Source organism: Aulonocara sp. 'chitande type north' Nkhata Bay, linkage group LG15, assembly GCF_057382095.1.
Source record: "Aulonocara sp. 'chitande type north' Nkhata Bay isolate Kocher_YH1m ecotype deep benthic linkage group LG15, A_spYH_male_GT1.1, whole genome shotgun sequence".
NCBI lineage: Eukaryota > Metazoa > Chordata > Actinopteri > Cichliformes > Cichlidae > Aulonocara > Aulonocara sp. 'chitande type north' Nkhata Bay.
Genome location: NC_141358.1, coordinates 34688804 through 34714882, shown reverse-complemented (window position 1 = coordinate 34714882; position 26079 = coordinate 34688804). Strand labels below are relative to the sequence as shown.

At 39.4% G+C, this 26079-nt stretch overlaps 2 protein-coding genes across 3 annotated transcripts in view; both read right to left on the bottom strand.

Annotated features, from left to right (window-relative positions):
• Window positions 1-12000, bottom strand: part of LOC147313488 (gamma-aminobutyric acid receptor subunit rho-2-like) — a 32724-nt gene extending 20724 nt beyond the window's left edge. The window contains exons 1-3 of the mRNA XM_086263071.1: window positions 11735-12000; window positions 9939-10007; window positions 8853-8959 (exon numbers count right to left, since the gene is read on the bottom strand). Coding sequence (XP_086119197.1) covers window positions 8853-8959; window positions 9939-10007; window positions 11735-11856 — 298 coding nt within the window. The 5' untranslated portion in view covers window positions 11857-12000. The remainder of the gene's footprint in view (window positions 1-8852; window positions 8960-9938; window positions 10008-11734) is intronic.
• A 2121-nt stretch (window positions 12001-14121) lies between these two features.
• ube2j1 (ubiquitin-conjugating enzyme E2, J1) overlaps window positions 14122-26079 on the bottom strand; it is a 39621-nt gene continuing 27663 nt past the window's right edge. For both annotated transcript variants that reach the window (XM_086263064.1, XM_086263063.1), the window contains one exon: window positions 14122-17080. In XM_086263064.1, coding sequence (XP_086119190.1) covers window positions 16805-17080 — 276 coding nt within the window. In that variant the 3' untranslated portion in view covers window positions 14122-16804. The remainder of the gene's footprint in view (window positions 17081-26079) is intronic.

Below are 26079 nucleotides of genomic sequence, written 5' to 3'. Positions count from 1 at the left end.
GGGTCATGTTTTTCGACTTTTCCAGTGCATTCAATGCCATCAGACTAATCCTTCTGGGTGATAAGCTGACAGCGATGTAGGTGGATGTGTCTCTTGTGTCCTGGATTGTTGATTATCTAACAGGAAAACCACAATGTGTGCATCTTCAACACTGTGTTTCTGACAAGGTTATCAGCAACACAAGGGCACCACAAGGGACCATCCTCTCCCCCTTCCTCTTCACCCACTACACCACAGACTTCAGCCACTGCACAGAGACCTGCCATCTTCAGAAGTTTTCTGAAGATAGCACGAGCAGAATCATCTGCAGCTCAATGTGACAATGACCAAAGACTTGACTGCAGACTTTAGGAGGACCAGGAAACCCGTGACCCCTGTTTTAATCCAGGGGATCGATGTAGACATTGTGGAGGACTATAAATACTAGATAGATAAGTACACATAGATAATGAACTGGACTGGGTTAAAAACACCACTGCACTCTACAGGAAGGGCCAGAGTCGTCTCTGAGGACTTTGAACATCTTTTGGACAGTGCTCAGGATTTTCTATCAGTCTGTTGTGGCCGCTGCCATCCTCTATGCTGTTGCATGCTGGAGCAGCAGGTTGAGGGTTGCAGATGCCAACAGACTCAATAAACTGACGACAAGGCCAGTAATGTTGTGGGGACGGAGCTGGACTCGGAGACGCAGATGTTGTCCAAGACAAGGACAATGTTGGACAATACCTCCGACTCACTCCATGATGTGCTGGCCAGTCACAGGAGCATGTTCAGTGGGAGACTTAGATTACCCATAATGCACCACTTAACATCACAGGAAATCATTCCTGCATGTGAATATCTCTGTACAACTCCTCCATCTAATGCACAGTACACAGTGCAATAGTTACACACTCTTTTGCATATGTTCTACAGTAAAATAACAAATAACAACGTTTTACAGTTTAGAGTAAATGTCTGTTATATATTTAATCTCTGTAATATTCTGGATATTTATAATTGAGCTATTTGTATATATATTAGCGCTATTTCTTATATTTCTTACTGTAATATATTGTATTATTTCATTAGTTCAGTCTGTTACTGTTGTTATCTTGGAGCAACAGTAACCCACATAATTTCCTTAGGAATTATCAAAGTATTCTGATTCTGAATTTACTGAATGAATCTCAACATCATCAGTTTAACTTCAACTTAATCACTGCTAGCCTTTATGTACCTAACTGACCATGAGCACCACAACTACTGTGCACCAGTCCGACACACTATTCTTTACTTTGAATCTGTCACAGTACAGCAAACTAACCTGTTTATTGTGCAGTAACCTGCAAAGTATTTTCATGCAACCTTTCAATAGCACAGTCTACCTTCTCAACATGAAAAAATGCAATGACCCATTTGAAATTACCTGCCACTTTATGTTCACTCTTCTTCTATAGGACTAGCTGGTACTGCAACTGCAGTTTATGGAAACATGCAGTTGTTCTGGTATTGTGCCAAAAAATAAAATAAAATAATAACAATGATAATAAATGAATAAATAAACACTGGCCCACTTTAACCTCTGACTATGGCACATCCCTTTCACCCTTGGTGATTAATACATGAACGGGACTGTCTTCTGTGTTACTGTTTAGGCTCAAATCACCGTGATTTTTAAAGTTAAAATAACACATTAAACCAAAGGTAACAAGTCTGTTTTGAAAATGTAAGGAGTAGAAATTACAGATACTTCTTAAAAAATTAAGGGAGTAAAAGTAAAAATTACAGTACAGTTCAAATACTTCATTACCTCCCACCTCTGTAAATAGTATATTACAACACTGGAAATAAGACAATGAGAATAAGTAGAACCTAAAGTACTTTCATTATTGTCTTTAGTCTTTATTGCCCAAGGATAGAAACTGTGCAGGCGCATATCTGTGCACAGAGGAATAAGCACACTTAAAAAGCTATTTACAAATTAATAATAGTGAAGACATCTATTAAAATCACATTGCTTTTGAAACTTTATCCAAAAAGTTAGAACCCTGTGCATACTGTAAATAAAAAGAGGTACAGATGATTTTCTAATATTCTCTATATTCAACTGAAATAATAAAATGGAAAAAGTAACCAGATTGTCACTGACATTTGAAATCCTGCAAACAAATTTTAAATTTGTTGTTAACATATTTCAAAGATGCTAAGACAATGATTACAAGCCCAGGAAACACGCTACCTTATTAAGTTCACCTTGACCTTAATAAGTAAGTAATTAATAGTAATAGTTCATCATAATTCAAAAGACTGAACAAGGCCTATACAAAAAGTTTAACCAGTAAATAATAGTATTTCTCATTGCCAAACTGCAAAAAAACTAGATTTCATCATCTATAGTACAAATTCTTAGAGAATCAAGAAAAATCTGTGCATAAAGGTCAAGCTGAAATAATTGGCTAGCAGGTAGCACTGCTGTCATGGTCCAGGGTCGCTGATCCAGTGTTTTAAGTTTTTGTTGTAGACTCATTCTTCTTTCTTTTGGATTTAAAAGATGACTTATGGTCAAATTTTGTAATATTTAGTTTTGAGTATAATATTTTGTAGTGCATCTGAGTTCTGTTTTAAGATTTTGGTTTCTTATTTTATTATGTTATATATTTGTCGTGTCCAGTCTGTCCCAGCTTCGTCTTTTTGTTTTGTCGTCACTGTCTCCTGTGACATGTCAGTCTTGTCTCCTTTTTTATTTACCTTTCTTGTTCCCCCATAATGTCCCTGTATCTTTCTGTCTTGTCTCCATGGTCCCTGTTAAACTGTGTCCAGTTTCTATGTCATAGTCTTGGTTGCAGTGTTAGTTTTATTTTGACAGTCCCTCATCTTGTGTGCATTATATTTGGTTTTGCTTCCCCTTGTTTAATTAGTCAGATTCAATTCAGCTGTGTTTGCAGGTGTTGGCACTCTGACATAATCACCTCTTGTTTATTTAAAGCCTCGGTTTGCTTCTGTTATTTGTCACGTCCACCCTCAAGCTGTGTCTCTCGCTGTGTGCCTCCAGTTAGGTGCCTCTCGTCAGATTATTTGTTCCTGCTTTATGTTATGTTTACTTTGAAGTTCTCAGCAGTAAAGCTCCTTTTGAATTTTAAATCTTGCTTTGTGAATCCTGCATTTGGGCCCTACTCTCAACACCACACAGTGGAGCCTTGACAACAGCTTTAAGAAGCGACCTAGATCTATATTGACTCAGAAACTCTTCTATAAACTATTGCTTATGAACACAGTTTGTCACTGCATCCACAAATGCAAGTTTAAACTCCAGCAGGAAAACACAAGATCTCAAAGTTGAACACTGTCCTGAAAATGTCTTCCTTTTGGCCAGACTCTGGTCTGACCTAAACGAAGACATGTTGAAAACGATGGACACCGAATCCTGAGGGGTAAGGTCTATGGTGCACTAATGCACATTTGGTAACTTGCACATCTGTAAAGGCAACAATAAAACTGAACTATGCACAGGCATTTTTTTCCATGCTTATATCAGTAAGATGATGACAAACTGGACATCCAACAACATGGCCCCATGGCAAAACAGCATGCCTGCCTACAGTTCCCACTGAAATTATTGGGTACATTTTGAAATTTTAAAAAAAAGAAGCCAGTGAGGGCCCCAAAGTGTTGAGCAGCTGAAATTCCACAACAGACAAGAACTTTTGGCTTTCATAACTATAGCATATTGTCTCATGAATGGGTAAGTGTCTAACTGTTTGTTTCTGATGACACAAACTAAGTGTGCTAAGATCTTCTTTGATTTCAATAGAAATGTGACATCAGATGTGATGCAGTCACTCTTATGATCTGCAAACTTGCTTTCAGTGCATTCCTTACACAATCCTAGAATAACAGGCTGGAGTATCCCGTTAAAGCCAGTAGTAATAACTGGTAATTTCACATGAAAGGTTGAGTTAGGCAGAACACAGCATTCTCATGTTTGTTCCTCTGTGTTGTTTAGCTGATGAGATGATTATATTTAAGGCCAGTCTGGGATTTAGAGGGATATGGAAGAGTATCCTAGCAGGCTCATAACAGATAGAAACAAATTCACACAGCAGTCTGTCGTTTCTGTATGAAAGTCACATTGGCTGCTGTGGTGTTGTTAATCTCTGCAGCAGTGAGAGAGTCAGCCTTACATAACTGGTTGCACAGCAAAGCTGCTACCTGGAAGAAGGGATAGTAACTCGTGCCCAGCTCCAGCTGTCAGTGTTCTCCCCTCTCTTACTCACATCATATGTCACATGTCACGTTCTGGACTCACTATAACTCCTCCTGAAGACACGCCCCTTCAGCTGACATAACACTAGATGCCTGCAGAGAAAAAGCCTCAGCTAGCAGTGCTTTTGGAGCAGGATTGCCTAATTTCTGGCTACAGTCAAAGTCCATTTTGAGCCAAACAGAGTGACAAGGAAATAGCGGTGGTCTATCCAGAGGACGAATACAAGTTTTCATGTTCAATAAATTACTGAGAATGTAAAGCAGGTATCCGTTCTTCTTCCAAACATTTATAGACTGATGAGATAGTTGCATGAAGTGTCCTATGTGTGGATTTGCCCACAAATCAAAAGTGCATCATCACTATGGATCCATCATGCTACATTCGTGCTGTGGAAATGTGTTTGATTTCTTATTTTTTGGTATATTTGTCACAAATACATGTTTGAGATCACAAAACAGTATGTACAAAATGTGCCACAGTGTTGGCGTGATAGGTTTTCACCCAGGGGAACCAGGGTTTGCATTTCCTGTTAGTTTAACTTTTGTTTAAAATTTTAAAAATACATAAACATATATACGTTTTCAGTTACTGTTGCTGTTAGATTGGAGTCATACAACTGTGTAATCTTTTTTGTAAAGATAAGGAAAGTCTAGTCAACTAGTAGACTAACATTTGCTCATTCTAGAGGCAAGGCAAGGCAAGTTTATTTGTATAGCACAATTCAACAACAAGGTGATTCAAAGTGCTTTACAGAGACATTAGAAACAAGAACAAATAAAAAGCATGATTTAAAATTGATTAAAACAAGCAAATAAACTAACTAACTAATTAACAAACAAACAAACAAACAAACAAAACAGTATATAAAATCAAAACAGATAAAATCAGAACAGTAGATAAAATCAGTAGTTAAATGTAAGTTTTGAAATTTAAGCTTAAAGTGTGGATTTGGTGCTTTATTCAAATGCAGCTGAGAACAGGTGAGTCTTCAACCTGGATTTAAATAAACTGAGTGTTTCAGCTGATCTGAGGCTTTCTGGGAGTTTGTTCCAGATATAAGGAGCATAAAAGCTGAATGCAGCTTCTCCGTGTCTGGTTCTGACTCTGGGAACTGATAAAAGACCGGATCCAGATGACCTGAGGGATCTGGATGGTTCATACTGGGTCAGGAGGTCATTGATGTATTTTGGTCCTAAACCATTCAGAGCTTTATAGGCCAGCATCAGAACTTTAAAGTCTATCCTCTGACGGACAGGCAGCCAGTGTAAGGCCTTTGGAGATCAGTAGGTCAAGAGTGTGTCCTCTATTATGTGTGGCCTCTGTTACATGCTGAGTCAGCCCAAAGTTGCCCAGAGTGTTACTCAGGTCTTTAGTCCCTTTGTCCTGAGGGTTGTCCACATGAATGTTAAAATCCCCAGCAATAATTACACAGTCAAAATCAATACAGATCACAGACAGCAGTTCACTGAGGTCATTAAAAAAGTCTGTGCAGTATTTGGGAGGCCTGTAAACATTAAGAAACACAACTTTGGATGGGGCCTTCAGCTGTAAAGCCACATATTCAAAAGACTGAAAACTTCCAGGAGATAGCTGCTTACATTGAAATGATTCATTAAATAAGACAGCAACCCCTCCTCCTCTCCTGCTCGCCCTGACCTCACTGATAAAACTGTAGTTAGGAGGGGTCGTCTCGATGAGAACAGCTCCACTGTTACTTTGGTCCAACCAAGTTTCAGTTAAAAACATAAAATCAAGGCTGTGCTCAGTGATTAAATCATTAATTAAAAATGTTTTCCCAGCTAGAGATCTAATGTTTAATAAAGCCAACTTAAGTGTTTTAGAGGTATTACTTGTCCCCTCGTGTTTGGGAGCAGTCTGTGGCACACAAGGTATGTTTACTATGTTTAAAGATCTTTTAGAGTGCAGCTCTCTGTGTTTTGACCAGGCCACATGTCTCCTGTCACCTAAAAGTACAGAAATTTTAAAACCTTCTAGTAAACAGGGTCCCAGCTTCTCCTGGGAAAAGTCATCACTGCCATAATCCTCACAGCCCGGACCCTTCACACATCACGCATCAGACTGCGGAGACAGGGCATGAAGAGGAACTAAGGGGGGCGAGGCTGGGCAATGTGACTTCGATTGCTCTGTTGAGGGTGGGGCTCGATGGCGAACCTTTGGCCGCTCTGGTGGGGGGTTTATGGGGGACAAAAAGGGATTGGGACGGGGGGTAGATCTGAGCCCAGCATTGACCCGCTCCATCATCTCCTCAGTGAAGTAAAATTATTAAACAGATTTTATTAGTAGTAGTAACGCATATGCTTTTACAAGTTTGTTTCTTGGGATGAGCCTTTCGTTTTCATTTCTCCATTATCATCAGTAAATTTCAGCTCATGTCATAGGGAAAAATACTTTTGCTGTATGGCCTATGGAGCTCTAAGGACCTTGGAAAGAAAAGCGACTGGACTTCTTTAAGTTTCTTGAAGACATTTCACCTCGTATCCAAAAAGCTTCTTCAGATTTAAGGGCAATTGTTGGAGAGTCCAAGGTATTTAAGCCCTAGTGGGGGTGTCCCACTATTATTGACCCCTGCTGAACAGGGTGATCCGAAGGGCCAGCTCTGTTCTAGGATGCCCTCTGGACCCAGTGGAGGTGGTGAGTGACAGGAGAACGGCGGCTAAGCTGTCATCCCTGTTGGACAACATCTCCCACCCCATGCAGCAGACTGTGACAGCACTGAGCAGCTCCTTCAGTGGGAGACTGCGGCACCCACGGTGTGGGACGGAGAGATTTCGCAGGTCTTTCCTCCCCACTGCTGTCAGACTCCACAACAAAGACTTTAACTGATCAAGCACACACATCCATACATATGCAATAATACTAAGTGCAATAATCCTTTCTGTCATCGTTGTATTTTTACTCAGTTGTATATAGTATTTGTATTTGTATTCTATTTTTATCTTATTGTATATTTATTTTATTTTATTCTACTGTATATAGTATTTTATTTTATTCTATTCTGTACAGTTGTGTACTGTATTTATTCTTATTGTATTCTAATTTTTGCCTCATAACTTTTGCACTGTCCACTTCCTGCTGTGACAAAACAAATTTCCCACGTGTGGGACTAATAAAGGTTATCTTATCTTATCTTATCTTAATCCTGTGCCTCAGCACATGTGGGGCTGCTATTTATCTAGTTCTTTTGTGTGCTAAATTGACCAAACCCAAACCAAAAAACCAAACCCCTCCATCAATCTTTCCTTTGTTTCTATCTATTCAAATGGTGCAGTGCGGATTTTAAGGAGTGTCTCCCTACATACATAATGTGATTGATTCTGAAGCATGAGTTCATTTTTAAATACTAATCAACTGCTTTTTATTTTTTCACATATCTAAGATTGCAGCTGTAATTTTTCCTAGTCAGCCTTAGTTTTGAGAGCTTGAATTATTATCTTGTCCGTTCACCAGAATAGAGAGAGAAAACACTTTGTCCATTCCATGCTGAACTCTGTGTGGATTAACAACTGTAAATCCACTGTTGGTTGACTGTGCTTAGATTAGACAACTAGGCCTGTGCATTAAGCAGTGATTTTACTCTGCTGCGAACATAGACACAGACAGCTGGAGGAATAATCATTCCTGTTATACTTCTTTGAAGTCTTTGCAACACATGCATATTAAGTGCATTGCATTGCCTGTGGAACATAAAGTCCCCGCACATTCCTAAAGAAATTGTCATGCACGTAGATGTCCACTCCAAACCTCATGCTCCATGTCTAATGATGACATTTATGCAAACCTTTGCAGTTCACAGACAATGAAAATGTAACACACAGTAAAACCAGAAAGAAATCCCACTGCAGAGTTCCTCAGAGTGACATTGGTGACATAAAAACCAGACCGTCTCAATACTACAAATAGAACCAATCCATACAAGTGTATCTGCCCTGTTTTGTAGACAGTCATGAAGGTGGAGCTACATAAATACATTGCAGATTGATGTCATATGAAATATTCCAAATATTTCACCAAACTGTCTGCTACTGTTCATCTATTAAATGTGTCTCACCACAGTCCAATGGGAGCAGTGCAGGTGCTTTAATTATAAGCACAGAAACCTTATTAGCTCTCCTTATACACTGCTGACGATAAACCTTGTGTACTGTCACACTCTGATATACATTTTAGAAGCAGTTCAAACACTAAACACTTCTTTCATTAGTTACACTGCAGTCGCTACTTTTAAAGCCAGAAGGGACTGCAACAGCTGGTGCACACTTTGACTTCTTCCTCATTTAAATGACTGCACGAGAGTCTCACAGGAGTCACGTGTTAAAGAGCACAAGTGATCATGGAATGAATCTTTTTTAAACTAAGGGTTACAAGGGTCAGTCAAGAAGGAAAGAGTCAGAGTGGTATCAACATTGACTTTAGGTTGAACAAAATTTGGAGAAATAGACTGGGAGACTATGTTAGTGAAGCGCTGAGCTGACATATCCAGTTGCCTCTGTAGGTTTTCTATATTTCTCAGAAAACACATGTCTTTAAAGAAATCAAGAACACATTACTCTTATCATGATGGAAATTAGCAGCTATTGGAGCTTACCTGCAAATGCGGGCCTCATGGTGAAATCGTGTTCATCAATGCGCAGGAGGTGGCTGGTCTTTACCTTCCGGCTTTTAGTTCCATCCACAACTTTCTTTGATAGAGGACTGATGACAAAAACCAGACAGAGAAAAAAAGGGGAACTAAAAGATAGGATTAAGAAGTAGTGAACGTTTGCTAAAAGCAAAAACTGTCAGGTGCCCATGACTCAAATCATTCTTACTCCTCATATTCGTCAGTAAATGATTCCTTCATATTGATCTTTCAATTTAGCAGTGGTGAACAACATCCACAATCCTCACTCATTGCAAAACACATACCACATTTTCTATGAACCCAACATGATGATGATTCACAGCTGAACATTTGGGCTAAATTAGAAGGAGACTGCTCTGTGACAAAATAAGTCAATAGTTCAGTTGTGTAACCAGCTTATTATTACTTATTACCTTTATGATTTAAAACTAAATGACCTCTGCCTACATGTCGTTAGCTTCATAGCATAATTGCCTAAGTCATTTGACTAAGTCAATGACTTAGGCAATTATGCTATGAAGCTAACGATGTGTGAGCTGAACCTGTCACCCTGGTTGCCTAGAAACCTCAACTTCCTAATGTGATAATTTGTCTATACTAGGCCAAACCATCAGCTTTCCTAACTCTGACTAAAGAAAGGACAAAGAAAGTAAAGATGAAATCAAGAAGTAGTACCACACGAGACTCTAAAAGTCGTGTGCTGTTTACTAATGCGGACGTTGTCACCCTTAAACTAGAAAGACTGCTGTTGTTTTATTAATGGTCACAATGATAATTCTGTTAGGAACAAACAACCATTACACTATCCAAACAACAATAAATAAAATAAAATAATATCTAATATCTTTTCAAACTTTGCTTTTATGACCCGTAATTAATTTGCAAATATTTTTTCTTGAAATTTACAAATGTAATTGTGATTGAGTGTGATGAATACATTTATAATTATAATTATTATTATGGAAAGATTGTGGTCACAGTTAAAAACAAATGTGAACAATTAATTGCAACATTGGAATGTTGGGCATAAAAGACAAATGTGTTACACACCTGTCCTCCATCCTGGTCTCAGAGCCTGGCCTTACAATAACAACAGTGTCAGGTGTTCCAGCAAGTTCCCTATAAGACATATATTTATATTCAAATGAAAAATATTTAGGAACTTTGTGCATTAATAAAAGTCAACTAAATTAAATCACACAATATATTGCAAAGTTACAAAATATAACACAATAAATCTAATACATATAAATAGCTCAATTAATAAAGACATTTTACTCTTAAATCTTGTGGGAGGTGAGTTGTTGCAAGTTAAAGTCACACAGTTAAATGCAATGCAAAGGTTGATGGATGCACATTTCTGAATTTTGGTGACAAAATAACACACTATACTAAGTTGCTGTCACTTGTGGTATGAATGGATCATGTATGAATGGTGACCCTTATGAGTTGCAACCAACTCTATTTACATATAAAATGAAGGAAGAAAAGCAGTTAGCAAGTGTCCAAATAATTATGATCCACAAACACTGTAAGAGCCCAGTTTGAGGTACAGCAAAAATAAAATTAAAAAACGAGTATTAAAATACCCTGAGAAACTACTGGATGGGCAAAAGGGACACAGGGGAGACACAGGGGAGACACATAGCATGACGGTTTATGACACGACCAGGAACTGAGGGAAACTGGGGGATTAAGTACACATGTGACATAATTAACTGGAGCTGGAACACACAAGAAAACAGAGCTAAATCTGAGAAACAAGACTGAAACTAAGCTGAGCACAAGGCACACAAGACCAGGGACTGGTGGTAAATTAAGACAGGAAGTGCAGAACGTAGACTTGACATGTAAACAGCCAGAGAGAATGCTGATATACAAGAGGGATGCTTGGAAGGAAAAAGCACAAAGATGTGATTAAGACAAACTGGACATGAGGGGGAACTAGCTGAGACTAGAAACTAGAAATATCCATAAGTCAACTATGAACAATGGGGCATAATATTAAACATAGGGGGAGACTTAAAATGAGAAGCTGGAAGGAAATCATAACATCAGAACTCAGAACTGAATCGAGAACACACAAAAACTGGGGGGAAACAGGAACTATGACACATGTGAAATCAGGAATAATCAGCAACAGATCAACAATGAAAAGGGAAACTGAATTATTACGGAAGAAACTAAAGGAAACGTGAGTCTGTAATCAGACGTTACACGATCAGCATCAGTAACTTGCACATCTTGTTAGCCAAAGAGATTAAATCCAGGATATAGAGTCATGGAGTGCTCCTGTTAGAGAGCTGACAATCAGCGAACGATAGCAGCTAAATAACAGGCAGAATGATAATTCCTAAAATTCTTGCCCCCCACGGACCCGTTCCTGCTCCCTTCACAGAAGTCCTGATAACTAAAATAACATCTGTATAACACGCTGTATCTCCAAGCATGGTTTTCTTTGCTGTAGATGATTTCTCGAAGCTCGAGGACAGCGGATTGCTGTTCTGTGGCTGCTTTTTACGCACGGTTTGGTTGCATAAACACACAATTAGTTACCATTCAAAAATGAACCGGACTGCAAATTGGTAAAATGTATTTAGCCACGGGGAATTTACACTTGAATGCTGTGATTCTGTGTGTTCGTAGAAAGAAAGACTAAAGACTTAAATATGCTGTTCAGTGCCACACTAATGTTTTAATATGATGGATGAACCACGAGTGAATTATCTAGACGTGCAAAAAGATTTACGTCACATTGCTGTTTCATTTCATTTGGGGTTTTTGTTGTTGTTGTTGTTGTTTTTCTTTTTCTTTTACTTTAAAATACAACGAAACAGAGAACTTACTTTGCTGGCTTATGAGTCCCGGCCGGTGCCGACCACCGTTTTTTCCTACTTCTGTGTTTCCGGCATTCCCCGATCAGACTCACACACAAAACTAGAAGCAGGACCCTGGTGTAACGCGGCATGATGAGTTAGAAGTCCAGCTGAGAGTCGATTAGCGACGTTTTCCTTCCACGCGCAGCACCCTCCGTGAGCCGTACCATGTTTCTGTCTAAAGCAGGAAGACAATCGAGCTTGAGTCTAGAGACTGTGGTGAAGGAGTGCGCCAGTTGCTTCGCAGAGAGAGACTGATGGTGAAGACTGAAAAGCGCCGTGATTGGTCATCAAACTCCAGAGGTGCTTTTCGTGGATAGGAGCGCGCAGCTTCAGGACCACATGTAGCGTCACATGAAATAATCAAATATATAAACAAGCACATAAACATAATGAACACCTGACGAGCTGGGAGTGATCGTTGTATTAATATTAAAAAAAAAATAGCAATGAAAAACAATATTTGCGAGCTACACTCCTTAGATTAATTCCAGTCAGCTGTATGTATGACTGTCCGGCATTTGCGATATCATTTTCAGTTTACAATAGGAGATATATACATTATAAAATCAGAGGTTTCGCCAAAATCCTCTACTGTCAGTCAGGACATGATTCTCTACAGTAAATTTCTTCCCAGATAATCTGACCTCAACTCAGCACCAAATTTTCGAGCAGTCTTTGTGGGTGTTGAGGACGATGTGCTCTTAAATGATTAGAATGCATTATCCTATCAAGTGTTTGGAGAAACAAACAGATGATGATTTTCTTTAAGCACGCCCGGGTTCACTACTGCTGCTGCTACTGCTACTGGCAAGAGTAGATTTTACAATTAGGCAATAAAAACAAGCACAGTAAAAATGGAGGCTGTCCTCCTTAAACAACTTTTGATGTTGTTCAAATGTGAAAAAGAAAAGCCTACAAAAGTCCATGATAGCAGGAGTTGGACCCAAAAACACATTGAATAAAATCAGGATAGTACAGCTGTTTATTCTAACATTGGTATCTGTATTTTTAATTTTCATATGTTGACAGAAATTTGAACACAGTCTCTGTAATTACTTTTACATCTTTATATGACAAGGTTTGATAAGGTTGTATGAAGGCTTGAGGAAGGGGATGCAACACTGTGAAAGAAATACTGTATGTAATACTGAAAGAAATGATTCAACACTGGACATCTCTCGGGCAAAGAGAGCCGAGTTTGCAGTATACCATTGTGGAAGAAGCTTCTCCGATGAGAGGTGAAACGTGCGGTCGCTTTTCTTTCCAAGCTCCTTAGACTACGATGACCTGGATGACCGAGAACCGTCACAGACACAGTGTTGAACATAGAGGAGTTCAATTTACCCTTTTGTAATTCCTTACCTTAACACCAAGCGTTTCATATTTTATACATGACTTTGGCATCCTCAGTGTGATTTTTTTCCCCTTAAAAATAAAAATTGCACTCTAGCTCAGGGGGCGATCACGTGCCATATGGATGAGAGCGGCCGGTCCACCGGTTCAAGTCCGACCCTTTCCCCTTCTCTCTCTGTCGTTTCTTCCCTGTGTCTATCAAATAAAGCTGAAAAAAAAAGTAAATTTTCTGAAAGTAATCATGGCCTGTCATTTCTCTTTACTTAGCTGATTGGTTCTTTCTGATTTTAATCTATAACATACTTTGACCATCATCATGGCATGCATCATAGCTTCACTACAAAAACGGCATCAATTCAATGTCTTTAGAAGACTAAAAACTAGATATCTGATATGTCCTTTGATCATTCACTGTGGAAAACTTCAAAAAGTGGATATTGGGTGAGCTTTTAAAAGGTGTGGGTGGCTTTACTGTACACTTTGATAGTCATCTGGCTTTAATTTTTTCTGTGTAAAAATAATGTTCATAAAATAATGCCATTTTAATTCTTAAATGTAGGGTATGGCTATCGAATGAAAAAACAAACTTGGTGTTGACGTGTTTTGAATGAAGCATTTAGACACGTTGCATTGATCGAACAACTTTTTTGTCCTGAAGGCCCTGATTCGTTTTTAATCAAAATCTTGCAATTTGAGCATGAAGAGCCTGAAAAGCAAGATAATATGCCCAAAGGAAACTGTAACAAGTTTAACAGGCAGTGAAACAATGAGAGAGCATCTATTGATTGTCACACATTCTGGGATCCAGGCCCTGCACACAACTGCAAGAGGTCAACTTGATCATCAGAGTTTGACTTGATGCATGCTCGATCATTCAGGTAAGAAAATCCCAAAAGGTTGATTCTGTTGAATCTGTTGATTCTTCAGTCTCAGCTACTGCAGGTTTTCCCAACCTTATGAACAGTACATTTGCACAATAACTGAAACTAGCCCCCTGATGAACAATGGGCTGTGAGGGGCTAAATAAGGTAATAAATAAGGATAAGACAGAATAAAACTTGGCACATGGCAAACACATTCCTTCATCTGAAATTGATTTATTTTCTGTTTATATCCAAGTACAAGAGCTATGGGAATAAAGACAGAGGAGACTGTCATAAAGAAATTCTGACAAAATGCACACTGATAAAAAAAATAATAAAATCTTGAATGTCTACATGTAATACCTGGACATATGCAGGTATCCGATGCTGCTTGAAGAAGAAAAAGACTACAGAGGCAAATTTGTTCCTGTAGACTGTTGCAACTTCCTTTGACCTATCTGTATGCAGCCAAGACGTTCTACGTATCAGAAAGCTGTCACCTTTGATGTGCAAAGAATACATTTAAATTGCTTCCATGTTCCTCTGAGTGTCACGAGACTGATAAAATTCTAAATCTAAGTTGAATCAAAAAGGGTAAATACTAAATGCTTGAGACAGTTTCTGAGTCTAAAAACTGGGAAAAATAACTTCAGAGAATGCAAGGCAAACAAAAAATGAATGCAAAGACATGTGCTATGAACACCATGAAACAGCTGGGGTGACAGAAGTACCGAAAGAGGAAAGATACTGAAACAAATGGAATTACAAATCCACAGAAAAGCGAGTTTGTGTTGGAAACAAAGTGTGATGTTGGTGTGATAGGTGAAGAGTCCAGGCAGTTATACTTGTGTTGGAAGTAAGCACTTGGTTGCACGTTTGGCAGACGTTTATGAAGACACTGTCTTGTTTGAGCAAGTAATCCTTAAAATGACATCATCAATAAACATTGCTATGGTAATAAGATTAACAAAGCTGTCTACCCTGATCATGTTCTTCAGTAAACATGCATTTAGCTGATACTGGATCAGTCACACAGGATTACTAGGAAGCTTTACACTCCAGGCTCTATTTTGGTGGCAGCACAACATATAACAAATGCTTCAGCACAAAGCAGGTAGTGTTCTGATGGAAATGTGTCTTAAATGTTTCTGTGTACAAGACATTAGACACTTCAGCCACTAAAAGACCTTTGACCCCTTAACATCTAGTATATCATATTTCCCAGATTGTTCAACAAATTTTCGGACAATTCTTTTAGGCTTTAAAGGGTTAAAGTTTAGAGGAAAAGAAAGCATAATCCTAAACCTCACTTTGAAAGGATTCATCAATTTTTAACCCCATTTCCAAAAAAGTAACAATTAATTTAAACCCTATATTTAAATGAAAATAGTACAAAGACAACATCCAATGATGACAGTGAAGAAACATAACACTCGAGGCTTTTACTATGGAGCTATAGTGCTATGACAACTTGTGAAGAATGTGGTTTACCATTGTTGTGCTGAATAATTAATATTGTGATTGACTTAAAATACTTACTGAAAGCAAGTGTTGCTAATTTCTACACATGCCTTCACCAATTCTGGTGCACATTACCAAAATCCTGTGCACTAGTGTGCAATACAAGCACAAGTTCCTCTGCCTTTAGTTATATACCTGAACTTTTACTGCAGATATCCTTTCTAATATTTACTATTTGGTTGTTTTGTTTAGTATTTTCTTGCTGGAATATGCAGTACCTTAGCTAAGGGTTATCATCTTATCAGTAGCACAAGTTGCTAACAAAATCTTTAGATGCACTGATAATTCAGTATTAATTGGATCTTCACAGACAACTTTGTATAAGATGAGTATAAATGTATTGTATTTGGGGGAAATCAAGAAAAAAATCTCAGTTTAAACATTTTAAATACTCTTTTTGTATTCTTTTCAAATAAATACACAGACAAAAATGACAGTGATTATAGCACAGGATATCGGTACAGGTATCTGTAAAAGACACTATACCTATAAAGGAATAGACTGCGTTATAGTCCACTCTTTTTAACCTAAAGCTCTGTTGTACTGTATTTAGATTAATTTATGAAATTTAGTTTTTTAATATTTGTCTTGGTCCTTGTTTGAACTACTGATGTTTTACAGTGTACGGAAAGCTTCTACATCAGTCTATTAAATCCCCACAGTCACCTAAAAGTAGCAGGACACACGGTGATGCAGCTGCAGCTTCTGCTATTCAGATTGGTCTGAATGCCCCCGTGCAATTAAAACAATTGTCCACATTAACTTTGTGCTTGTTGTTAGCCTTAAACCATTAAAACAGAGCCCTGTGCACTGTGACCAAGCTGACCTTGCAGGAAGATAAAACACATGATAAAGTCATAATAGCACATGTAATTTGTGCAGATGCTTTCTTGATCAAATAATTAGTATGAGACAACAACTGCCCCTGATCCTATGTTGTTGTCATTTTACGTTACTCTGTTATTTCAATATTGGAAACAGTCAGCAGCTGTAAGACAATTTCTATGGAAGGGGACATGTTGTGTGTGTGTGGTTTAACAGGTCACAAACAATGAAGTTTCCCATTCACAAAAATTCAAGATGCTCTGGAAAGTAAAATTCACATTAAATTAAAGACACCCTGGAGGTGTTCTAGCGATTAGAGGAATGAAAGTTCCCCCTAAGTGGAGGCTGAACCCTCTGTGGACAGGCAGAGAGGACAGCTGTAGTCACTGTTAGCCACTGCCTCACCTCTGGTTCTGCTTTAGCTAATTAAAGTTCTGTGGAGTTGGTAGTACGAGCGGTTGACTCAGGAGGAAGGTCACAAATCATAGTCAAACTTGTACTCATGTGCAAGGTAGATCCTGCGGAAGATGAGTGCAGCCAAAGCCAGAGTGAGCACCACAATGAGAACTGCAGAGCCTGTGTGGCTTTCATCCTGAGGCTGATGAATTGGTGTGAAAACTGCTCTGCTGGCTGCTGACTCTCTTTGGGTCTGTTGGGCGCGACGTTGCCTGGGGCTGAGAGGACGATCGGAACTTGTGGAGGTTGTAGGTGTCTGAAGTGCTTCCGCTCTTGTGGACTGAGAAGCCTCTACCTGTGGAAGAGGATCTCAGTGTAAGCATCACTAGGACAAGGACATTAGTCATCTCATTAGTTACATTTTTGGCTGTTTGGCTGTTTCCTCAGTAAATGTCTGAAACTCACTTATTTTATAGACTTTTTCTACTAAGCTTTTAAGCTTTTGTTCTTCTGTCTTTAAAATGCTTTGAACCACTTTTAGGAGCTAAATTTTGCCTGTCCTTTAGGTCAAGCAGCTTTGGTCGGTCGCAGCAGCAGACTACAATGTTAAAAATGAATGTTTGAAATAATACACTAAGGACAGTACAGTGACACAGCAGTTAGCACTATCGCCTCACAGCAAGAAGGGTTTGAATGGGTTGAAATACACTGGCCACGGGCTTTTTCTCTGAGACATGCAGTCAATAGGGTGAATCTAAATTGCCAATAGGTGTGAATGTGAGTGCGAATGGTTGTCTGTCTTTCTGCGTTGGCCTTGACAAAGACTGGTGACCTGGTTGATCTGTTCCGTCCTTCATCCTGTCTTCTTTCTCTCACCCCAACCGGTCGCGGCAGATGGCCCCGCCCCTCCCTGAGCCTGGTTCTGTCGGAGGTTTCTTCCTGTTAAAAGGGAGTTTTTCCTTCCCACTGTCGCCAAAGTGCTTGCTCATAGGGGGTCATCTGATTGTTGGGTTTCTCTCTGTATGTATTATTATAGGGTCTACCTTACAATATAAAGCACATCGAGGTGACTGTAGTTGTGATGGGCACTGTATAAATTTACAAGGAGCTTTTAAAATGCTTTCCAGTTAGGGACATGGGAGAGTGCACAGTAGACACCTACACATGTATGCACCTAAACACACAAATATGACAAAGACCAAAGCAGAAATGTTATTAGTTTACACAGAACTAAAGCAGCTTTAGGTGTGCTGTAATTTCCTGTTAATAACCTAGTGACTTTAATCGCCAAGTTGCTTTATTTTGTACGCACACTTTTTAAGACAGCCAATCACACAGGACAGCAGATGCCATTAAAACGGATTCATGCTGATTATATCAGACAAGGACATCATCACGAAATGTGAACAGCAGGACAGCTTGGACATGACTGCTGCTTAAATTAATTTATGAGCTTCAAGCTGATTACTGCTATATAGAATTCAGCTGTCTAGCAGGAAAAAAAATTAAACTGAGAACAATAACATCTAGAGTTTGGCTACAATTAACACAAAAAATTATCTTCTATTATGATAAACTAAATATGTGCTGATATTATAAATTATACATTTGTAAAGGAAAAAAATTAACAGCATTTTGAAGCAAATCTTAGGTTGTATTGAGTAGAATTGTAGTAGATCAATATACACTAACAGAAAAGTTTTAGAACACGCCAATTTTTTAATTTTGTATTGACAATAACGCAGTTTTATTCTCATTGCACATTGAAATGAAAACATAGTACAAATAAGCAATTAGAGTTAAATAAGAAATCATGGAATCAATTTATAGACCAAAATGTATTCTAAACTTTTGACTCATCAAAGTAGTCCCCTTTGGAAGATATAAGAGCTGAACACACCTGTGGCATTAATATTCTTCACAAAGTTCTTCTCATATCTGTTGCTGAAGTTCCCATAAATGTGCGGCACTTGTAGGTTACTTTGCTTTCACTGTTCTGTCCAGTTCATCCCAAACCAGGGTTTAAGTCTGGAGACTGTGCTGGCTACTCCGTGTTTTTAAGCTTACCATCTTGTTCTTGTTTACTGAGGTAGGTCTGACATAGCTTGGACTTATATTTTGGGTCCTTGTCTTGCTGTAGGATGGAATCCTGATCAACTAGGCACATACCAGAGGGTATTACATGGCGCTGCAGAACGCAGTGGTAGCTGTTTTGGTTCAGGGTGCCTCTCACTCTGAATAAATCACCAACCCTGGATCAAGCAAAACAGCCCCAGACATCACACTTCCTCCTCCATGCTGAAACTACATGGTTTAGCAAAAAGGAAATTTTGAAGCGTAATCCTACATTAGAGATAGTGTCTGTCTCCTGAATCCAAACTGGAAGCTGGTTCCATAGAAGACAGGCCTGAAAACTGAAGGCTCTCCCTCCCATTCTACTTTCAAATACTGTAGGCACAACAAGTAAGCCTGCACTGTGAGAGCCAAGTGCTCTAGTGGGGTGATATAGTGCTATAAAGGTCATTTAGATAAGATGAGGCCTGATTATTTAAGACCTTGTATGTGAGGAGCAGGATTTTGAATTCAATTCTGGATTTAACAGGAAGCCAATGAAGGGAAGCCAAAACAGGAGAAATCTGCTCTCTCTTTCTAGTCCCTGTCAGGACTCTTGCTGCAGCATTTTGGATTAACTGAAGGCTTTTCAGGGAGTTTTTGGACATCCTGATAATAATGAATTACAGTCGTCCAGCCTGGAAGTAATAAATGCATCAGCTAGTTTTTCAGCGTCACTCTGAGACAGGACATTTCTAATTTTAGAGATCTTGCACAAATGGAAGAAAGCAGTCTTACATATTTGTTTAATATGTGCGTTGAAGGACATATTGTAGTCAAAAACACTCCAAGATTGCTCACAGTGGGCTACTTTCAGTCATTGTTCAAAGGTACTGTAAGGTTGGGGAAACCTGCAGTCAGCTGAGACTGAAGAAGTCACCTGGATGAGTGGCAAAACGTTTCTCCCACTGAATACGCTACATCCAGATGAACAGAATCAAGTTTTAGGGATTTCCTTGCCTGGATGATTGAGCATGCATCAAGATGCTATAGTTAACAGTTTAACTACTGCCAGCTTGAAGACCTGGAGTACGTAGCCAATTAATAGGTTGATTACATTAAAGACTGAAGCACTAATTAATGTTAGAACATTTTTTGAGCAGGAATGGGATCTAAAAGAAATGATGATGGCTGGGAGGGAGTAATTCCCTGAGTTAACTCAGAAAGATCAATTGGAGAAAAAGACTAAATGAATATTAATGGTACTGAAAGTAGTTGTACATAATGTTATCTCTGTGAGATTATTATGAGTCCTTTTTTCTCTAATGGTAAAAATTTTATTTGTGAAGAAGTTCATGAAGTCATTACTAGTTAACGTTAAAGGAATGGCTGATTCAACAGAGCTCTGACTTTTTGACAGCCTGGCTACAGTGCTGAAGAGAAACCTAGGGTTGTTCTTATTTTCTTCAATCAGTGATGAATAGTAAGATGTTCTAGCTTTATGGAGGGCTTTCTTATAAAGCAACAAACTATTTCTCCAGGCTAAATGATGATCTGCCAGATTTGTGACACGCCATTTCCTCTCCAGCCTACAAATTGAACAAGAACAAGATGGCGCCGAGTATGGCAGCCTTGTCGCGAGCTCCCCCAAGCAACAGCTTTTTTCTGTGTTTAATTTTACTTTTCCTTCATTTTTTCGCGAGTAGCACATGTCTCCTTGTGTACGACCGACAAACCTTACTGGACATAAAAGACGGTCTTTCTTATAACTTTCCGGAGTTCAAGTTTTGCAACACGGACGCTCCGTTTGCAGACCCCCCATTCATCTCACCTGAGACGCCTTTGTTCTCTGGCCCTGGAGGCCACAAACGCAGACGCAGAGGGAGAAGATCTGGCGTTCTGGTTCGACTGAGACGGCGCACTAACAGACCACCGTTACCCAGTTTATTACTGGCTAATGTGCAGTCTCTGGAGAACAAGCTGTGCGAGCTTCGGGCACGGATCTCATTCCAGCGAGAGATGCGGGACTGCTGCGTGATCTGCCTCACAGAAACCTGGCTATCAGACAAGGTACCGGACTCCGGAATACAACTACCGGGGTTCTCCGTGCATCGCGCGGACAGGTCACAGGATCTTACTGGGAAAAGCAGAGGCGGTGGTGTGTGTTTCATGATCAACAACAGCTGGTGTGATTATGCGAACGTGCACCCGGTCAAATCCTTCTGCTCACCGGACCTGGAGTACCTGATGATTAAGTGCCGGCCATTCTGGCTACCGAGGGAATTTACAGCAGTGATTATTACGGCTATTTACATTCCCCCACAAGCCGACACTGACCGAGCACTCAGGGAACTGTACAGCGCGATCAGCAGCGAGGAAACCGCACACCCAGAGGCGGCGTTTATCACAGCCGGAGACTTTAATAAGGGAAACCTGAAGAAAGTCTCACCCAAACTCCACCAACACATCCATTTTAACACTCGTGGAGATCGGCTACTCGACCACTGCTACACCTCTTTCCGGGATGTGTACAAAGCCCTCCCCCGCGCCCCATTCGGCCAATCAGATCACCGCTCCATCCTGCTCCTGCCCGCCTACAGGCAGAAGCTGAAACAGGAAGCTCCAACCCGGAGGGCGGTGCACTGTTGGACGGACCATTCGGAGTCTGCGCTGCGGGACTGTTTTGATCACGCGGACTGGGAAATGTTTCACGTGGCTGCTAGGGACATTGATGAATACACAGACTCAGTCTGCGGATTTATCAGGAAATGCGTGGAAGATGTCGTCCCATCCAGAACAGTTAAATCCTTCCCAAATCAAAAACCCTGGATTAACGGAGATGTTCGCGCGGCACTGGCGGCACGGAGCACCGCCTTTGCCTCCGCGAACACATCGGACTACAAACACGCACATTACCAACTCCGGAAGACGATCAAAGCAGCCAAACGTGAGTACAGGGACAGGGTGGAGCAACAGTTTGACAACCCTCGGAGTATGTGGCAGGGACTAAACACGATCACAGACTTTAGAGGGAAAACCAGCACACCGCAGACCACGGCCTCTCTGTGTGAGGATCTAAACGTATTCTACGCTAGATTCGACACAGCGAACACCATGAGACCGGACAGTGTGCGCACCGCGGATGACGTCAGTGCGCACACTGTGTCTGAGGAGGATGTGCGGAAGTGCTTCAGGAAGGTGAACGCGCGCAAAGCTACTGGTCCGGACGGGATTCCCGGCCGCGTCCTCAAGTGGGGAGGATCATCAAGGACTCCAGTCACCCCAGCCATAAACTGTTCAGACTACTTCCATCAGGAAGGAGGTTCTGCAGCATCCGGTCCCGTACCAGCAGACTGAGACAGCTTCTTCCATCAGGCCATCAGACTGCTGAACACGTCATAGACACCTCAGCTTCACTACTGGAACTTTAACATTATGCACTCCACACTGTACAGTAATGCCACTGTTTTGCACATGTCTCACTCTGTATATTTTATTTTATATATTTTATTTATTGTTTACTCTATTTAATTTGTAAAATATGTGTACACACACACACACACACACACACACACACACACACACACACACACGTAGAAAAATATTTAGTATACACATCCAGAAGTACATATATTTATTAGTTTCAGATGTAGCCATTCTTGTATTTTTTGTTTACATTATTGTATTTTGCACAACTCTGTTGCTTGTGAAGCTCGCACACAAGAATTTCACTCACATGTGCTGTACCAATGTACCTGCACATGTGATGTGACAATAAAAGTGATTTGATTTGATTTGATTTGAAGTCATCACCTTTAAGGTGCGCGTTAGAGAGTTATACCAGAGAGTTGAAAGTAGTTTTAATTTGAGGCTCTCTTTTTCACAGGAGCTACAGTATCCAGAGTCATATGCAGTGAAGAAATAAAATTATTAACAAGATAATCGACCTCTGTTGGACTAACGTTCAAGTAACCGTGCTGCACATGTCATTGTAGAAGACAGTGGATGAATTTATCCCCACTGCTGTGTAATAGGGCTGCTCGATTATGGCAAAAATGATAATCATGATTTTCACTGAAATTGAGATCTCGATTATTTGACGATATTTATTTAACCCTTACGACCTACTATAGAACCAAGTCCGCCAGAGCTTATATTATTTTTTTACATGTTATAGTGCCATTGGGAGCATTTCAAGTTGCTATACATCAATACAACTGTTATAGCCCATATTTTAATAATATGTATGCATTAAGTCCATAGTAACTACATTAATTACAAAAAAGTGCAATAAACTACAAAAAAATTGAAAATCATTTTTGTTTTTTACATATATTTCTACTTGGAGAAATTTAAGAGGTTTGTCCCTCAAAACTTTAAATGCAAAAAATAGTTTACAACAACAGGAAATTTATTTTGAGTGTCTTCATAGTTTTATTTTGGAGATAAAGCAATTTTTATATAGTGCAGGAAAAACAAAAAAACAATCCTATGATTCAAATTTGCAAAGAAAACAGCAGGTGCATCAAAATAAACTATTTCCAGCAGTGCAATATGAGTTCTAAGCATCCCAGCAACTATTCAGAAAAGTCAAACATGACTTATAAAAACACCAGTATAGGTTTTTAAGGCCTACAAGTAAAAAAAACTACATGTTCCGCGAAGATGACGTCACTTCCGGTTTCTGGCAGGAAGTGGCGGACATGCGATAGTTCGCGCTGACGTCTATTTCAATGTGGGAAGTGTTACGAACAGCTGATCAGATGGCAAAGCTGTTTCTGGAATATTATGTTTTTGTTCCTGCAAGCGCTTTTTATGCAATTTTTGCAAAGCTTTATGTGGAAGGAAACCGTGACCGAGGACAAGCTGATGGCATAAGATGTAAGTACAACTCCTCCGGTTTCATATGCAAAAAAAAATTATTGCGCTAGCTTAGCGGTTCCGGTTCTACAGGGATTTAAAAATAGTTACACAAAACAGAGCGTGCTGCTCTGACCGGTGTTCTGGGAATTTCTCCTACCCCGTAAACCGTCCTACCCGTAGCTCCTGAGCATGTGCGCGCATGCGCACAACACAAAAAGGGAAGCTAAGCGCATCCGGCTGTGATTTCACGCTACTCCATTGTCATATTTGCAGGAGAATAGGTAAGTAGTAAGTATTAGTACTTTTTATTGACGTTGATACTTGATTTTTTAAGCCTTTGTGATTGTTTGTCAATATTAAAGTGAAGTCGCTATCTGCTTTCTGCACAAAACTGTCGAATTTGCAGATTCGGTGAAGTCTGCTGTCAAGTTACCGGACACGTGGTATTTGCACAACACTTTTGAGTCCGCAGCTTCGGTGTTTTAAGGCTGTTTCGGTAATTTCGTTATTTAATAAGTTAAATTATTTGCATTGTCAACTGCACATATTGAAGCTCATAAGAAAATGTTTACTGACATTCGTAGATATGGAGAAGAAGTGGGAAGAGATTTACGCGTTCATTTCTGCGGGCTCCTACCCTTCAGGATATGACAAGGCTCAGAGGCAAAACCTCAGAAGATATGCCTCAAAATTCAAACAAAAGGGTCAGTAATTTACTGTTAATACTAACAACTCATATATGTGGTTAAATTAATTTCTAAATATATATTGTTTTACTGCAGATGGAGAACTCTTTGTTGGAACCAGAAGAGTAGTAAAAACCATGGATGATGCCAGGAAGATATTTCATGAGTTTCATTCATCTCCAATTGGAGGACACACTGGCACACACAAAACGCTAAATGCAGTGTGTTCCAGATTTTACTGGTTTGGTATGACAGTTGACATTAAAACATGGGTATGTATTAACTGTTTGTACTGTTGTTAAATAGTGTTTAAAATAAGCACATTTTATCAGTTAAAAATATAAATAAATATGGTTAATTAGTGATATTACAGTAATAACCCGTAGGCCTGGCAGAGATTTGAAGACACGCACACAAACTATTGTTGCTAAATAGTTTGTTCGTTAGAGAATATGTCATTAAGTGTTTTTGTTTTTTACAAATGAGAATGTTGAACATTTACGTGAACTCCATAAATATTTTTACCTTAAAGATTCAGGAATGTGACCAGTGTCAAAAAGTTGGGAAACCACTGACTGCTGTGCAACCGTTGCAGTGTATTCAGGTAAATATTATGCCCCGTTTACCCATCAAACTATGCTTGTAGCTCATATTCATAAAGGCAGGAGGGTTTGCCAACTAATTTTAACCATCAATGTTAATGTGTACATTATACAAATTGTTATTCAAATTATTAATTTGTCCTTGATAGGTGTCTGAAGTGTGGGAACTTATTGGTATAGATCTTACTGGACCTCTTCCTAAAACTTCAAGCGGCTTCCAGTATATACTTACTGCAACTGACTACTTTTCAAAATGGGTTGAAGCTTTCCCATTAAAAACGAAATCTGCATCTGAGGTAGCCCAGCACTTGTGCTCCATTATATATAGACATGGCTGCCCCAAAAGGATTTTGTCAGACCAAGGCAGAGAGTTTGTGAATGAAGTAAGTGTTAAATAATTTTCAGTTACATTTTTTAACTTTACTTCACTGGGGTCAAAGATTTTTTTTCTTGTGTGCTTGTATAAGCAGTATAACCTTGTCCTTATCTGTTGAAGCTCAACTCTGATCTTTGCAAGTTATTGCAAATTGAAAGAAGTGTCACAGCAGCATACCATCCACAGACGAATGGTCTAGATGAAAAGACCAATGACAACATAAAAAGGTATGCCTAATTTTTATCTATCAGTTTTTAATAACATTACTTATGTTATTCAAACTTAATTGTTACTTAATAATTTATTAATTTCTTAATAAATTGTACAGTGACTATGTACAGTCTGAAAGTGAAGCACAACATGCAGTTAAAGAAACTGCACAAGAAAACATTGCGAAGTCACAAGACAAGCAAAAGGTTGCATATGCCAAGCGGGCCCTGAAAAAGTACAAAAATGTTGTGTACAATGTAGGGGATCAAATTCTGCTTCTAAATATGAGGAAACGTGGGCGAAAAGGAGGAAGACTTGAACCGGATTTTTCAGGTCCCTACACAATTGATGACTTCAGTGGAAAATGTGTTAGACTGAAAAACGCTGAGGGAAATACTTTAAAAAGTCTATACAGTATTGACCACATTAAACCCTATAGAACAAGCCACCCTGTCCAAGTCTCAACTCCAGCTGAACCTGTTGAGAGTAGCCCATCTTCTGAGATGTGGCCTTGCAGTCCTCAGCATCAACATGAAGCGCTGCAAAATAACAGATCCTCTGTCAT